Source organism: Colletotrichum jinshuiense, chromosome 8 (genome assembly GCF_051148585.1).
Source record: "Colletotrichum jinshuiense chromosome 8, complete sequence".
Classification (NCBI taxonomy): domain Eukaryota; kingdom Fungi; phylum Ascomycota; class Sordariomycetes; order Glomerellales; family Glomerellaceae; genus Colletotrichum; species Colletotrichum jinshuiense.
This window is the reverse complement of record NC_139315.1, coordinates 3283786-3300132: the sequence shown is the minus strand read 5'-3', so window position 1 is coordinate 3300132 and position 16347 is coordinate 3283786. Positions and strand designations below refer to the sequence as shown.

General features: G+C 55.8%; 3 protein-coding genes across 3 annotated transcripts; 1 reads left to right on the top strand and 2 right to left on the bottom strand.

Annotated features, from left to right (window-relative positions):
- Window positions 1–545: 545 nt before the first annotated feature.
- EsH8_VIII_000865 (U2-type spliceosomal complex subunit CWC24) lies at window positions 546–1577 on the bottom strand (the record flags this gene model as incomplete). The annotated part of the gene is made up of 1 exon (XM_083269907.1): window positions 546–1577. The coding sequence occupies one exon, from the start codon at window positions 1575–1577 to the stop codon at window positions 546–548; it is 1032 nt and encodes a 343-aa protein (XP_083129675.1).
- A 3425-nt stretch (window positions 1578–5002) lies between these two features.
- EsH8_VIII_000864 (uncharacterized protein) lies at window positions 5003–10990 on the top strand (the record flags this gene model as incomplete). Its single annotated transcript, XM_083269906.1, has 3 exons — window positions 5003–5458; window positions 5512–10807; window positions 10869–10990. The coding sequence occupies 3 exons, from the start codon at window positions 5003–5005 to the stop codon at window positions 10988–10990; spliced, it is 5874 nt and encodes a 1957-aa protein (XP_083129674.1).
- Window positions 10991–12438: 1448 nt separating this feature from the next.
- On the bottom strand, window positions 12439–15419 carry EsH8_VIII_000863 (SMP domain-containing protein; the record flags this gene model as incomplete). Its single annotated transcript, XM_083269905.1, has 2 exons — window positions 12439–14875; window positions 14929–15419. The coding sequence occupies 2 exons, from the start codon at window positions 15417–15419 to the stop codon at window positions 12439–12441; spliced, it is 2928 nt and encodes a 975-aa protein (XP_083129673.1).
- Window positions 15420–16347: the final 928 nt, after the last annotated feature.

The following is a 16347-nucleotide window of genomic DNA, read 5'->3' as shown; positions in this document are numbered from 1 at the left end:
AGCACCTCACTCGCATCTACGCATGGAGTCAGTGGAGGGGCACGGATCGCACTTGGTCGGAGATGGTTTGCTGCAGCACAGGCATATTTCGATCCAGCCTGAAACTTGTTCTTACTAGATTACGGGGTTTTCTTAGTCGGAAACTCAATCTTTTTTGGAATCGAATTAGAAACGACCATGCAAGCCGGTGCGACGGATCCAGACGATGATTTGAAAGCCCAAAGGGTTGGAGTGGGCAGTGCGTCAATCGCTGCGTCACCAGCTGGTTGACCTCGCGTCCCTGCTTTCGACATGTCCACTTTCTAGGTGATAACTCGGTTTGGAGCTCCCAGGAGCACCATCATCTAGATACAGGTAGAAGCTCCCCCAAACGTCCTTACCTTGCATGGGCCGCAAGTTTCAAAGCATACACACACAGAAACCGCTCATGAACAGGTGAATAGCAGCAGGTGCCATACGCATTGTCGATTTGCTGGCCAGATGGACCCAGACTCATAATTTTTTGGTCTCATAGGACCGTTGGTGTATCTATTGTTCCAAGTTGATCATTCCTCTTCCTCCTCGTCACTAACCTCCTCCCCGGCCTCTATTGCGTCTTGACGTCTCTTGGCCGCGCGTTCTCTCTTGCGCTCCAGCAACTTTTTCAACCGTGATGCAGAGTTGAACACACCATTCGTACTTGACCCGCACGCCGCACATGTCGGATCCTTCCGATACCGCTTCAGAGCGCAGGGCTCGCAAAAGTAGTGACCGCACCTTGTGATGATCGGCGCCTTGTACGGCTCCTTGCAGATGATGCAGGCAAACGGGATGTTCTCCAGCATGGCCTCCTCTTCGTCATCCTCGTCGACCTCCCCCTTGTTCCGGTCTGCGCTGGCCACCACGGTACCCCCGATATTCTTTTTCCCCTTAGTGACATTCTCCCACTCCTTGTCTAGTTGCCATCCCTGCTTGTAGTCTTCTCTCGCGTGTAGGAACTTGCAGTTGTCTCCAAATCCGCAGAAACCCGTCTGCTTGTAATCCTTGCATACGTCGGGGGCGAAGTCGGTAACTGTGATGGTTCTGATATTTGTGGGCGCCTTGATGGGGCCGACTGTCTTGTTGGGCGCGTCTGGGTTCTTCTGGATGAATGTTGTTTGGTTCGCGAGACCCTTGTATGTTCCGTCGGGGGCTTGCGACCCCTTTGTCACGGTACGTGTGGTGCCTAGCAGGTTCTTCGAGGAAAGAGCGTCCGTCCTCTCCTCGTCATACCAGTTGCTGTGTTTTGTCGCATCGTTGGAGTCTGATATAGGCACACTTCGGTCGGCGGCGAATACTGTTGCGGAGAGGTCCTGATTTGAAGTAGTGTGGTCCTTGGACGACGCTGTGATGGCGCCCGAGTTCTTCTTTCGCCTCTTTACCCGCTGTCCTGCCTCATCCTCGGAGGACGAGTAGTCTGAGTCGGAGTCGCTGTTTGCCGGGGGCGGCGTCGCTGGCCTTTTGCGGATGTTGGCCTTGCCCTTGGCGCCTCGCCTCTTGAAGACGGCGACGGGAGCATCGGCTGCTGGTTGTGGTGCGGCCGCGCTGTTGGCATCCATGGCTAATGGATCTGGGTTCTGCTCGATCGCGCAAGTTGGTGTTCGGCAATGAATGGAATACTCCTTTCCATGTGTTGGAGAATTTCTTGAACCCTTCGATGATCCCCAGCTGGGACTAGGCAACGGCGATAGTTGGAATGGAAGTTTGGGTAATCCTTGGACATTTCTTTAGACCAGAGGGCAATCGCATACTGTCAGGTCAAACAATACCTTCTAGAAGGCTGAAGACTGAGCCACAAGGCTGACAAATAGTGTGGCGTGAGGTTGTAAAGCCACAGCCGGGGACGGAACCAATCAAGTGATGGGTGGAGCTGCTCCTGGAGCGGCGTCGAAGCCAGCACACATCAGAAAATCGGGAGGCTGGAAGACAAGGGAATGATTGGATGGAGGTCAGGGCACTACGAGGAGCATTGCAGGGATGAGCTTCCCGGCTGGGTTAGAGCTGGCTTTGAGGTGGATACAGCCTAAGATTGGCCATAATTATGCGACCGAGCAAGTCGACCAAGAAAAACACTTGGGCGCGTGGTCTTTATTTTGGAGCAATGCGATGTGACGGTATGGATTGGCGGGGAAGAGCGCAAGCGGGCGACGACGGATAGCTAATGCCTTGTCGATGCCTTGCCATGCCATGCCATGTCGCATGCGATATGATATGACTGATTGCTTGCATGAGCGGACACACTGGGGGGTTGAGGGGAAGCGTATGTGTGTGAGGGCGAGGCCGTGTTGTTCGATTCGGCCTTCTGGATTGGCTACGGATGCGGAGGTGGGAGCAATAGCTACAAATGGGCCGCAAAGGCTCTGACTCCGAGGGACGCGACCGCATTGGCTGGACGAATAGAACCGCCCCCTAAGTGGTGCATGAGGTTGTCGTAAAACAAATGCCATGCTGAGGTCGACTTAGGCTGCATAGCTTGCCTTTGTTTTGCATGCAGGAGCAGTGTGCCTCTTGCACCCGCAAGTACCGCGTCAATACCCCCACCATCCTGTGCAAGCTGAGGCTGATGTTCTCATTGCCGCGTCCCTGCAGCTGTCGTCACAGCCAGTGGCATCGCAGTGCCTCAAAGTATGGAACCCGGCGTCCCTCGCTAAGGCATGGTGAAATTGAAGGCTTCCACAAGAGGAGAGCTGAACTGGTGATGATGAGGACGAGGACGAGGGCGATAATGACGAACAGCGCCCAGCGGGCAACGGGGTGGGAAGCTGGCCCTGTTCCCTGGCGGGACTTGCAAAAAAGCAATGGTAACATTGATGAGGGTGCAGCGCAAGTAATATAAGCTGTTCTACTGGTTGCCGACATGTTGTTGAGTTGTTGACAACCGGCTTGCGCGCCTGTGGCTGAGGTGCAGATGAACGAAGCTGGGAACGGGAATACACGCACTGCAGACCCAGACACAGACACGGTATCCGTAAAGATACAGATACAGATGCGGATAGTACAGATAGCACAGATACGGATACGGACACAGATACAGGCAACAAACCCACACACTGTAAGGTACCCGAAGTTGTGCAGTTGCACAGTCATGGGCGCAGGCATTCGCTGCTCCACGGTGGGACCTGAGGACATTGGGACCTTGCAAAAGCCCTGGGTCCCCAACAGGCATGAACAGGCAACTGACAGGCAATTGACAGGCTCAGGCTCAGGAACAGGAACATGAAAACGGGTCTCGGTTTTGCTAGGGGACGGGGAGGCGTGAGCTCTCGTCTAAACCTCACTCAATCTGGGTCCTGGTCTATCCCGTCCTGGTCTGGTTTAATCAACGTAGGGGAAAGGGAACAGGAAAAGAGCCAAAAACATTCTCAAGGGGGATCCTCCCTCTTTCTCTCTTCTTTCTCCTCGTCTACTAACTAACCCCTTCTTCTTCCTCCCTCCTTCTCCTCCCTTCCCCTCTTCCCGTCTGTTTCTGCTGCCGACGCCGACACCCGCCGACCGTCTCCTTCGTCCCTCTTCTTTCATTCCGGGCCACCAGTCTGAATCGGATCGTTTTTTTTTGCGACTCGAGTCAATTGGACCGACCGCCCCAAGATCGAAGACCAGCGCGACAACAGGAAAGTTCCTTGTTGGAGACGTAACAATCTCTGCCTCTGGGCTTTCCTTGCTGGTTCGGGGCTTTCTGTTTTATAATTTTTTTAACCTTTATTCGTTGCACAACTGCACCACTCCCACCGTCCCTACACCAAACTTACAGCTGTCTTTCCTGCACCTACCCGACCTTATTCCCTCACTACTACGTGCATCTGCCCTTATTGTTCATTATTTACTCTTCTTGTCCTTCTCTTCGCGAACCGCCGCCGCCGCCGCATCGCCTCACTTCTTTTTCCGACCGATCAGTTTGCGACCTTGCGACCTTGCCATTATAACTGAAGCTAGAGTCCGAGCTAAAGCTAGAGGGGTACAACGGTTCTGTTCACCGCCGTCGCTTTCCTACCGCGCGCCCGTAATCAAGTGCAGAACACCGACCACCCTCTGAGACCTCTGCGCTCCTCGAACACGCCAGCTCATTTGCTTTTTCTCCCCTGGCATCGTTCGCCCGTCAGCTGAGACTCCGGAAAACGGCAGACCTTTCCCTAATAATATCATTGTCTTATTTTTTTTTTACCACCGGTTATTCCTCATTGTCTTTCCCCGACCTCCTTGGTCATCGTTTTCGACACCGCGTCCTGTTGCTTTCCGTCGTCCGGTCCGTCTTCAGCTCATCAATACGTAAGTGAGAGTGTCTGTGTGTGGGGGACAGAGAACGGGCATAAGAGTACAGCGCCAACCTGAGGTTCTAGCGCTGCGACAAGGCAAGGTGCGGGCGCGTCTAGCTCATCCCACCACCCCGTCCCATCGTCTTAGCTGCATCCGCTGTGCAGCTACTCAATCAAGGCCAAATAACAAAGCCGACAGGCACTGCCTTGCCTCTGCTGGTCGCGTAGCGCCTTTTTTCGGCCAGCGGTTCGATCCCACAACCACCACCCGTGCAAGGAGCCACTGGGGACGCATTCCAGTCAACAACACTCCTCTCAGCTGGGAGGGGGGACACAAATAACAAAGTCAAGTCAACAAAAAACATCACACCCCCCTCGCTCATTCCCTTGCTTCCCTTTTCGACACCTTTCCGACCAACTCGACTGCGCCTTCAATTCCTCTCTCTCACTCTCCTTCCCCTTTCCCTCCCACGTGGGTGACGGCATCTCCCTTCTGCACACGGCAGCCGGCTCTGCACGCCCCGTGCTTGCTTTGCAGCACCGCCCCATCCATCCTCTTTTGGCTACGCTACTTCCACCTGAGCTTGCTTGACTCGGCCGACCATCGCGACCACGGTCTGTTTACAACCACACATCAGCGACCGAGGCCATAAGACGACGCACCGCGAATACCTGCACTGGATGTCGCCACAACGCATCTAGCGGCGGCATCCCCCATTGTTTCTATCAACATGGCTACCTCACTCGCCGTCGATAAACCCCATCTGCCGCCCGCTGATGCGGATGCGACCGATCCCTTCGTCTCTCCGCCCGGCCCTGCTCACCACCGCTACTCCAGCTACGACACTCAATCCTTCGCCCTCGGCCTCGGCTCATCACCAGACCAGGCGAAACGCGCTTTGCAGGCTCACATCGCCGAGACCGAACGACGCCTCGACGAAGCCGGCAAGCTAGGGACTGCCCTGGTTCAGCAACGCAAGGAACTCGCAGAGCGATTGAAGGAGGTAGAAGAGCAGCAGACGGACGGGGAACTTACGACCGATTTGCGCACCAAACTCGCCGAGATTGAAAAAGAGTACAACGATGTTGCTCGAGAGACCGCCAGGGCATTTTTGCCCAAACAGAGGGTTCCCAGCAACGAGGCCGCTGGAGGCTCGCCCTACGTGCCCGAAGGAAGAATCGGAAGGGTAAGTCCGCGCTCTTCGAAAGTGGCGCTTTTCTGTGTCTGACCGTTGTGTAGCGCTCCGTCAGCCCGTCCAAGTTCGAGAGTCAGGCCACTGGATCGCCCTCGAAGCTCAATGTCCCGAACCGCAAAGTCAGGAACCAACCCGCCAATCGCATACACGACATTGAGTTCGCTGCCGAAATCAGCACCTCGCTCATCGCCCAGGTTCGCAACCTTCAATCCCTGCTCTCCGAGAAGGACGAGGAGCTTCGAGATATCAAAGTCGAAAAGTCCAGGCTGGAAATCGAGACCGAAAACTTCCAGCAACGCGTCAAGACGCTGGACGAAAGCGAGAATAGGTACAAGGACGAGAACTGGAATCTAGAAACCCAAATTCACGACTTGATCGCATCTCAAAAAGATGCCGCAGACCGGGAGAAGAAGTTGGCGCAGAGTCTTAATGTTCTCCAAGCAGAGAAGAACTCGGCGCAGAAGGAGCTCGACGAAGCTAAGGTCTCTCTTGCTAAACTCGCCGAGGAGAATGAACGAGCAGTGAAGCACCTCGAATTGGACCTGTCTACTACCAAGCGGAATGCTGCCTCGGCCGAGACCGAGAGAAACACATTGCGGAGGAAGGTTGATGATCTGATGAGTCAAAACCAGGAGCTTGCCAAAGCCATCACAGTACAGCGTGGCCGTCTATCAGATCGCGAATTTGTTCGCGGTGTAAGTGACGAGGACCTCGAGAACGCGACAGATGGCTTTACTCCCGAGCATTCCCCGCCGCCTTCCCCCATCAAGGGTACTCCTCGTCATGCCATGTTGGAGTCGGAGACGCTCAAGAGCTCTCTGTTGCATGCGCAACGCACAATTCAGAGCCAGAAGACCGTTATCCACCGCGAGAAGACCGAGAAGCTCGAGCTTAAGCGACTGCTCCAGGACACCCGCGATGAACTGGAGAAGCTGCGTACGGACGCCGCGCCCGCGCCCGCTCGTCGGAACCGCAAGGTTGAGTCGAGGGAGTTCAAGAAGCCGTCCCGCGGCTTGCTTGGCGGCCACCGAAGCAGCAGAAACGAGGTTTACCAAGATGACCCTGACTGGGAAGAAGCAACAGAAATCGGTAGCCCGAGAACCTCGCCAACCATCCGCTCAACCTCAACTGCCCGCAGACCGGGTAGCAGGCCGGGTAGCAGCTACAGGCCCCAGTTTACAGACGTCAGTGACCACTTCGAGACGGCAAACGAGACCAGCGATGCCGCATTTGAGACTGCCAACGAGCGCGGCACGGAGACGGAGGATTTCCAGACTGGCGTCGAGGACTTCTCCGGCGAAGACACCGAAACCGAAACTGAGAGCCCCTCCAAGGGTCGTGAGCTGCGGGCCCAGACTCTGCCGCTTGCCGGCGGTCGAAACTCATACGACAGCACTGCCTCCACCTCGGCCGACGAAGAGGAGGAATACATCGAGTACAGAACCCCGACGTCGCAGCACTCTCACCAACGCATGCGCGTCAAGCTCAGCCGAGGGATAATAAACCGCCGGTCGAGGCAGGTGAGCGAAGAGCCAAACTTCCAGAGCAGTCCTGCCAGTGCCGCCACAGGTAGCGCTGTAGGAACACCTCAGCCTGGCGGCCAAAGCTTGTTCGCAGAGCTTGCCGAGCTTGAGAACAGCGACGCTGAGTCTATCGAGGCTACTCCTGGCCGTGCTAGATCCATTACTGCCGGCTCCACGGATACGATCGCCGAGTCCATGTCTACGCCGCCAGTTCCTACCTTGTCTCAAGTTGATGTGGTCGACGGCGGCAATGTGGCGGACCCTATCAAGAAGATGTCGGCGCCCGCACCTTCGAAGCCTGTCATGGTCGACGCTGGTATGATGACAGAGCCCCTGACCGAGCAGCCTCCTCTCTCGCCGGTCAGTGTTGTTCATGACGATAGGGCTGTGTCAATGGGGTCAATGGTAGCCGCCAACCAGATCTCGGGTCACTGGCTGTCACAAGACGACGCTACAGACGGAGATCGCTCTCGGCCGCTGTCCACAACGTCATACAGCGACGCGGGTGCTCAGTACGACCGTGGCATGGACGATAAGCTGGCACAGTTCCCGATGCCGCCATCCACGCCGAAGCAGTTTGTTCTGCCGACGCCACCGACGCTAAGCCTCTCTTCGATTGACGCTCAAGATATCGAACCCGTTGTTGAGCCCGAGACGCCTCCTCCGACACCGGCTGCGCTCACCATGACGTCTATCGTGTCCGAGGTTGTAGAGCCCAAGGCAGAGCTCGAGATTGTGCCACCAGCACCCGTCCTCGTTTTTACGCCGCTTGTCTCGGAGATTGTCGAGCCAAAGGCTGAGCCGGAAATACCACCCCCGACACTGAGCATTTCATCTTACGTGTCAGAGGCGGTAGAGCCAGTTGCTGAACCAGAGGTGCCGCCACCGGTTCTTAGCCTTTCGGCCCTTCAGTCCCATAACCTCGAGCCTGTGGCTGAACCCGAGGTGCCGCCACCGGCTCTTAGCCTTTCAACCCTTCGCTCTCATAACCTCGAGCCTGTGGCCGAACCTGAGGTGCCGCCACCGGTTCTGAGCCTTTCGGCCCTTCACTCTCATAATCTCGAGCCTGTGGCCGAGCCTGAGGTCCCGCTCCCTACGCTTGGCTTCTCAACGCTACATGCTCACAGCCTGGAGCCGATTGCTGAGCCTGAGGTGCCTCCTCCAGCCCTCAGCCTCTCTGCTCTGCACTCGCACAACCTTGAGCCGGTTGTCGAGCCCGAGGTCGCACCCCCAATGCCCGACCTTACATTGTCGGCTCTTGTGTCCGAGAACATTGAGCCCAAGTCGGAGCCCGAGACTCTTTCCGCGATTCCTGCCCCCATCCCGGTGCCAGTACCAGTGCCGGCAGCAGCACCGACACTTACCCTCTCATGGATTGCGTCTGAGAACGTGGAGCCGAGAGCCGAGCCTGACGTTCCCGTTGTTGCACCCACGCTCAGCCTGTCAGCAATTGCATCGGAACATGTCGAGCCTAAGGCTGAACCCGAGGTTCTTCAGCCGGCCCCCGCTCTCAGCCTCTCCGCGCTCTACTCTCACAACCTTGAGCCGAGAGCAGAGCCTGAAGTTCTACCCCCGGTCCTTAGCCTGTCGTCCATTGTCACTGAGGGCGTTGAGCCCAAGCCCGAACCTGAGGTCATTTTGGATGTGCCGACTCTATCCTTCTCGTCGATTGCGGCTGAGGATATTGAACCGAAGGCCGAGCCTGAGTTGATCCCCCCCATCCCTCTTCTCAGCCTAACACCGATTTCCTTCGAGGACATTGAACCCAAGGTTGAGCCTGCGCCGTCTCTTACAATGTCTTCGATTTCATTCGCAGACATCGAGCCTCGAGAAGAGCCGGAAGTGCCACCACCGCCACCGCCAGCTCTTAGCCTTTCGTCCATTTCTTTCGAGGACATTGAGCCGAAAGCAGAGCCCGAGGTCCCGGCTCCTCCTCCCGCCATCCTTGCGTACTCCAATATTCACTCTGAGTATGTGGAGCCTCGCGCAGCATCTCTTCCGGCGCTGGACTTCTCCTCTGTCCTGTATGAGCAAGTAGAACCTGTCGTTGCGCCGGAAACTTCGGCACCGAAGCCCAAATTTGCCTTCTCGAACATTGAGTCGATCGAGACGCAACCTATTGCGCCTCGAAGCCCGAAGCTGGATGCCTTTGTTATTCCCCGCGACATCGAATTTCCGTTTGATGAGAAGGATGCGCCAAGGACGCCTACCAAGAATGCTCTGATGAGCTCCGTCTTTGGGCGGGGAAAGAACAAGACATCCGACAACCCTATTATTGCGGAAGACGAAACTCGGCAATCGCCCAGCCAGACTCGATTGTCCGAGACTCCAGAGTCTCAGCGGCCCTTCAAGGAGATTTCTACCAACGCCAACAACCGGCCTGCACGCAAGTCAGCCGTTCCCATGTCCGACTCTGGCGCTCAGACTTCCTTGACTGCTGAGGCGATCGACGCAATGCTAGTCGCAAAGACCAAGGCCACTTCTGACAAGTCACTGTCAAGTTTCGGAACCCCGAGCACTCCCGGCACCGTTCGCATCCGCCGGCCGTCTCATGACAGCCTCAGCAGCTTCTCCACCGAGAACAAGATGGACACGGCGTTCAGAAGACCAGGCAGTGCCAACAGCAACCTCTTGCCCACTCAACAACTGCCCCCGCTGCCGCCTAACCACAAGGAAGCCATTGAGGCTGCCAGAACTGGGTCATCGCATGGAAGTGCCTCGGCCATGGGCCCTCCGTTGTGGCCCGCCTCTGCCTCGAGGAACCACCGGCCGCAGACTCCCAACGGCGCGACAATGCAAGCCGCACTGACAATCTCTACAAAAGCAATGTCTACTCCGCGCGGCGCCCGGGGTGGTGTATCTCACGGTACGGCAGAGATCCACTCGCCAACAAAGCTTTCGACCAGGAGCAGACGTTCCTCGGTGTCCTCATTTGTCTCCGAGATCGACCATCGGTTCAACCCTCAAAGTGAGATGGCCGCCGCTGCGGCGGGCTTCGGTCCCAATACCGACCCTCGTATGATCCAGGCCATCACGCAGACCATGATTGGTGAATATCTGTGGAAGTACACTCGCAAAGCCGGCCGGGGAGAAATTTCCGACTACAGACACAGACGTTACTTCTGGGTTCACCCGTATACTAGGACCCTGTACTGGAGCGACCGTGACCCGGCCACTGCCGGTCGCTCTGAGCTTCGCGGCAAGAGTGTACCTATAGAGGCCGTCCGCGTGGTGACTGACGATAACCCCATGCCACCCGGCCTTCACCGCAAGAGCTTGATTGTCATTTCCCCTGGTAGGACTATCAAGTTCACCTGCACGACCGGCCAGCGACACGAGACCTGGTTCAACGCGTTGTCGTACCTCTTGCTTCGCACAACCGATGAGGGGCAATCCGATGTTGAGGAAATGGCTGGCAACATTACGCAGGCCGACGTGGATGAATTTAACCCTCAGTTTGGTCGCCGCACCAACTCCACGGCCCGACAGAGACCACCACCATCGCTGTCCTCTTACAATTCGCGGACGACCCGCAACCAGTCTCCAGCAGTGGACATGTCGATGAACGTTCCCACTCTGACTCCTAACAAGCACCACCAGGCTGCCCAGGGCCAGAGGCCTTCTGTGGGAACACTGGGTCGGATCAGTGGCTACTTTGGCACTTTCTCGACTCTGAGAAGCCGTTCAGCTGCCGCCACGAACACGAGCATTTACGAGGCCAGCGAAGTACATGATAGCGCCGAAGACCTCCGAGAAATGATCGAGAGGCAAGATCGGGATGCTGACCGACTTGAAAATGTGCGAGCCTGCTGCGATGGTAAGTTTTGTTCCCGTTATTTTATGTTTCATAGAGGAGACGTGTATTGACAAATGCTTAGGCAAGCACGATGTTGGCACTCTTCATCACCACACTAAGCGAGGTCGGCCCTCTGCCTCCCATGCCCACTCTCACTCTGGTTCCACGTCTACACCTCTAAGCACCTTGAGGTCGCGAGCTTAAGCTGGCGGCTAACAGGCCCATCGACGTCTCCGCGCGGCTGTTGAGCAGCCTGCCCAAGTAATTAAAACCAATGAAGCACTCTTCAAATCCACTCGCTACGCCAAAATTGGCCATGGGGACCCTCCCCACTCATGATCAATTCGCTCCCACGCAACGGATCACGACGTCTATGACAACCATCTCCTTGCCGTCTACGCCTAGGATGCCCTGCTTCCCGCTAGAGCCTAGGCCATTTCTCCTTCCGGTTTCGACCTAATCACTTACGACTGCATCCAGGACCTTGTGTCCTACGACCAAATTTCTTTACGCGTCTTGCCTGTCTCGATTACACATCACTGCTAAACCGACTAAATCTGGATGATTACCATTCATGCTTTGTCCTATTTGCCTTGCTGGAGCAACCTGTCATCATTCACATGGGAGGTTAATTAAACTTGCAGGGCTTATGGTGGTGGCGAATTGGGGGGGAACATGGCTATGTACCACTGCAATAGGGGCTGCTTTTCACTGTCTCAAGCTATTGGCACCATCCAAAAACTCCATCCTTTATGTACCTTTTTCTGTCTCTTTTCTATGTTCGTAGTATTAGGGCCCAAATCTCTCCTCCCACAAGGGGCGAGGAGGACTTGGAGTGCCTTGTGTAGATGTAATACCTAGTTGCTTCTGCCCTGACTTAACATCTCCGCCACGCATGATACTTGATCTAATCGCATGAAGCTCCGAAAGTGTCAGCTAAATGCCCAGGCCTATTTAAGCCAGCGAATTACCCTTCCCCCGCAATTTGCAAGTCTCCTCGCTGGAAACGGGGTTTTGTTTTGGCCGTAGTGATGCTGACCGGTGACCGGGCGGGATCACCCCATAAATGAGACCCCCGTAAACCACCTTTCCACCCACCTCTCCCTCCCCTGAGTCAGTCCTTTTCGTATACAGTGGCACCGTCCAGACCAAACGGGAGGAATAAAGCCAAGACCCGGACCCGCCGTTCGTCGGCGGCTTGACTAACTACCCCCCTCCCAGTTTGCAGCCATGGAGTCGGATCACCGTCAGCTGTGGCTGGGCCAGAAATGGCAGCGTCAGATGCGGAGGTTCTCGGGAGAGAAAGGGGAGGGGTGGCATTCGAATTGGACCGTGTAACGCGGCGGTGCTAGCAGAAGAGGCGTTGGCTCCCGCACAGGAATGTCATGAAAGAGTGTTTGCAATGGTCATTTTGGTCTCGCTTATCCACGCAGCGTGAAGACGGCACGGTAAAGGTAAAGGTATATATATATATGTATGTATGAGTGATGTTCGATGGTATCCTGCATATTCAACTCCCCTAACCTGCCGCCGAAATCCCCATTCCCATGGTCATCATACGCGCGCCATTCCCAGTTTAAGATTTCTTGGCGCCCTTAGGAGAATGAATAAAATGTGATCAAACCCTCGTAGCTGCAGCGGTAGCCGTGCCATTATCCCCCCCCTGAGGCTGTGACACTCGGGTTGTTCTCAAGTTCATCATCTTGAGTTTCATCGATCCATGCGGAATAATCATCATCGTCCTCCGGTACGCTGGCTGGGATAGCCTCGATGGGCTGCTCCACTGCCGTTTCTTCCTTGCTGCGTCGTTGCGGCAGGGGTGGGGGCGTCCGACTACTCTCCTTCTCTCCGTTACTTTGCGACCGCAGACCGGTCGTTGAAGGAAGGTCCTCTTCATCGTCGGTAGCGTCCTCGGCCCACGGTTGGACGTATGCCGGCGGCGGCATCTCATCCATCGGTGTCGACGGCTCCGAATCTAGCGGTGCTTCCACGACAAACAGGTTCTCCCCGCCACCATCGCTGTTTCTGTTGGTGTCGATGTGGCGTCGCGATGGCAGGGGAGGGGGCGGCACAGGTCTGCGTTCTGTCTTGCTCTCTGATAGAGCAGCTGAGTGAGGCCGATCAGAAATATTTGGTGGGGGTATCAACTTCCGCTTCGGCACGGGGATCGTGGTGACTTTCGATCCCCTTTCGGGAGGTGGTAGTGGTGTGCCTGGTGGTGGCAGTGGCCGACCTCTTCCCATCGGTTGGTTCAGATCCAACGGAGGATTCTGTTCTATTGCGTTGCCGTTCTTGGTGTCCTTGTGTTTCTGGATCGCATTCCAGCCCCACTGCCTAGCCGTGACTGCGGCGTTCGCAACGGCGGACAGAGTAGTCCGTTTTGTCTCGCCGTTTGTTGACACAGTTGAGTTCGTGCTTCCCGTGTTCTCGCGTCGGAACAGACCTTTAGAGATAGAGCCTGTAGCACTTCTGACAGAGGCTCTCGAAGACGAGGATGGTGAACTCGGATCGGTATTTTCGGTGACGCGCAACGACTCAGTTGAGGAGGCGGTACCTCGCCGTCCATTGGCCATCGGTGTCCGATCAATCTCATTCTCGTTGTCCGTCGCCTCACGGGAGGAGGCAGATGATTGACTCGGGGCTTTTGCGGTGGATGCTGGCCTAACAGGGGCATCGGAAGGATTTGTCGCTGGCGTGGATCTTGCCGACAGCGCAGCCATCATGCTCGTTGCATGGTCAGGCGGTGAAGATGATGGCTTGAACACGTCCGCGTGGGCCTCATCCGTGCCGACCACCGGGTTTGCAGGACTTGAGATAGAGGGCGATCTGAACGGTTTAGGAACAGATATTGTCGACGTCGGAGAGCCCATTACGTCAACACTCGTAGAAGAGCTATTTGGGGGAGTGTTTGGTCCTTTGCCCTGGATTTTCCTACCGAACAGGCCGGTGGGCGGCGAGTTCTCAATAATGGGCATGCTGTGGCTCTTCTCAAAGGGTCTCATGTCGTTGTGTAAGTCTCCCGTCTCGTCCAGGCGGTCGACGCCCTCCACATCGCCTTCCTGTGCAACGCTGGTCTCCACACTGGGCGAGCCAACAACCGCATCGTCATCCTCCCAGATGCCGCCCCGCCACTTCTTGTGCTCCGTGTTGAAGAAAGGCATGTCGTCCCAAAACGGCAACACTAACGTCTCGGCAATAACCTCCTTGATCCTATTTTCAATCTGTCGCAAGATAATGGTGTATGTAATCTGCCGAGCGCTAACAATCGGCTCAATCGTCATCTCTATTTTGGGCATGCTCTGGAATGAAAGCCATACCCTGTTACTCGGCGGTGGTTTAATCTTGAAGAACATATGTCCCTCAAGCTTTTTTATGACCACTGCAAGAACAAGATCGACTTCGCGAACTTTGAACCGCGATCCAAGGTCGATGCGAGCCGTCGCAGCAACCTCGATGCGAAAGTTTCCGGTATAGCGGATATCGGCTTCCATAGTGCATTCTCCCTCCACGTTCAGGTCCTTGTGGCGAGGATTGGTGATGATCGGGGCCGACTCGCCGGTATCGATCCCGCGAATGGCAATATTCGTTAGAAAAGACGGCCGTTTGACGCGAGCAATCTTCTTGGTAAGCTTCTCTCGGATCAAGTGCTCCAAGTCTGCCGTCTTGTAAATTCCTAGGAACACTCGGCCGATCATGGCATTCAACCATCGCGCCGATAGGTGCTCCTCTGATGAGTGTAGCTTTTGGACCAGCGCTATTATGTTCTTGACCTCGAACTGCTTTGGCTTGGGGCATTTCCCCTCGGCGCCGAACGTCTGCTCCTGGTTACGGAGCATAGCGAAGTAAAAGTCTTCCTTCGCTGAGCAATTCTCCGAGAAGAGGTAAAACGGTTTAGAGAGCTGGCTATCCGGACCAACTTCGGGCCCGTCCAGCCTCCGCGACAAACGCAGCGCATTTCTCTTGATATACAGCTCGCCTTCCGGGGTGACACCTCCTCCAGAATATATGCTGATGTCGTGGTGAGCAAGCGAAACAACGTGCCGGACCTCAATCTGTTCATCATCGTCAAAAAGCATTAGGTGCCCATGTCTACAGCGTGTCAGCCAAGAAGCGCCAGAGAACAAACGGCCGCGGGCGCATACCTGAGAACTACATAGAAGACGTTGCCCGCATTCTTGGGGCGCTGGCTCAGCCCGTTTCTGTTATCCAAGGGCCCAGGGACCGGCTTGCGCTCAAAGATGCTCCTGTACATGGTCTGGTAGACGCTCTGGCTCGGGGCGGCAACGGTAGTCGACCCAGTCGGAGTAGAACGCTCGATAGGCTTCGCGTTGATCCCCATGGGCGTGTATTCTCTGCAGACGGCAAAGTAGCCCGCGGCTACATCGTTCTCCTGGGCCGGCCGCTTTGTCGTCCCATCCTTCTCGTCAGCTTTCACGGCCTCGAGAGCCGTAAGGTCGTCACCGGGCTGGACGATGGAGCCCGGGTCGACGTCGATGTCTTCACGACTCGTATCTGCATCTTGTCTGTAGGGAAGAGTCAGGTAGGCGTGCGCGAGGACGACAAAGACCACCAAGGGTATGAAGGTCAAGCCTCCCAGGAGGTAGGTAAATAGAAAGCCCGTCCAGCCCCCCATCGCTTCCCAGGCCTTCTTCCTCTCTCGCGCGGCACTTTTGCGGTGCTGCTAGCGGATGGGCGGGAGCATCGGCGCTTAGTCGTTGCGTGACAGATGGTCGAGGTCGTATCGTTCGGTTGTGGTGGAGAGAGAGAGGCTCTTGTTTCAGGACGGAAGCAGACGGTGCTGCTGTTACTCTTTGCGAAATGAACAGAAACCGCGGATCTGGGTCTTGGGCGAGGATGGATCAGGTAAGACAACTAAGTCATTTGGAGCTTCTGGTGTCCAATGGGTTGCCGGAACTGCGTCATGTGATGGATGTTGCCTCATGACAGCTGGCCGCAGCGGGCGAGGTAGGCGGCACGACATGGAAACTGTTTAGGGCGGGCAGCTCCAGCCCAGCAGAGGTAAGCTCTCTGAGCGCTACCAAGCTGAATTATGGCCTTATGGGCGGCGTTCTTAGGTCTATCCGATGTGGGGGCACAGGGCAGCTAGTGAATGAAAGGTGCCGAATGACCCGCAGACCAGACCGCCTATTCCCGTCTCAACACAGAATCGGCCGAGCCGGTAACAACATCCCTGTATACCCCGCGAGAAATATCGAGATGGGACCCCTGGCGGCGGCGGTGAGGTCACTCAGCAGGAAACTTTCCTCACTAAAGGGCTTAACGGTATATTGTCGTTGTACTCGGGTCGACCTCACTTCATCTCCACGATGCTATGAAGTCAATAACACGTCTTAGTGCGTCTGATAGCGCTGCACCAAATGGGACGGAAGTTGCGCCCGCCTAATCTCCAGCTTCCCCCCCGGCCTCCAATGCTATGCTCAAAACCCAATCCCGTCTACCTAAAACAGTGCCCTGCCGGGCCGTGACATCATAACTTCCTTATCCTTGAGATGCCGTTGCGCATCTACCTGCCGAACCGTCCCTAGCCCAGCCAACAAAGC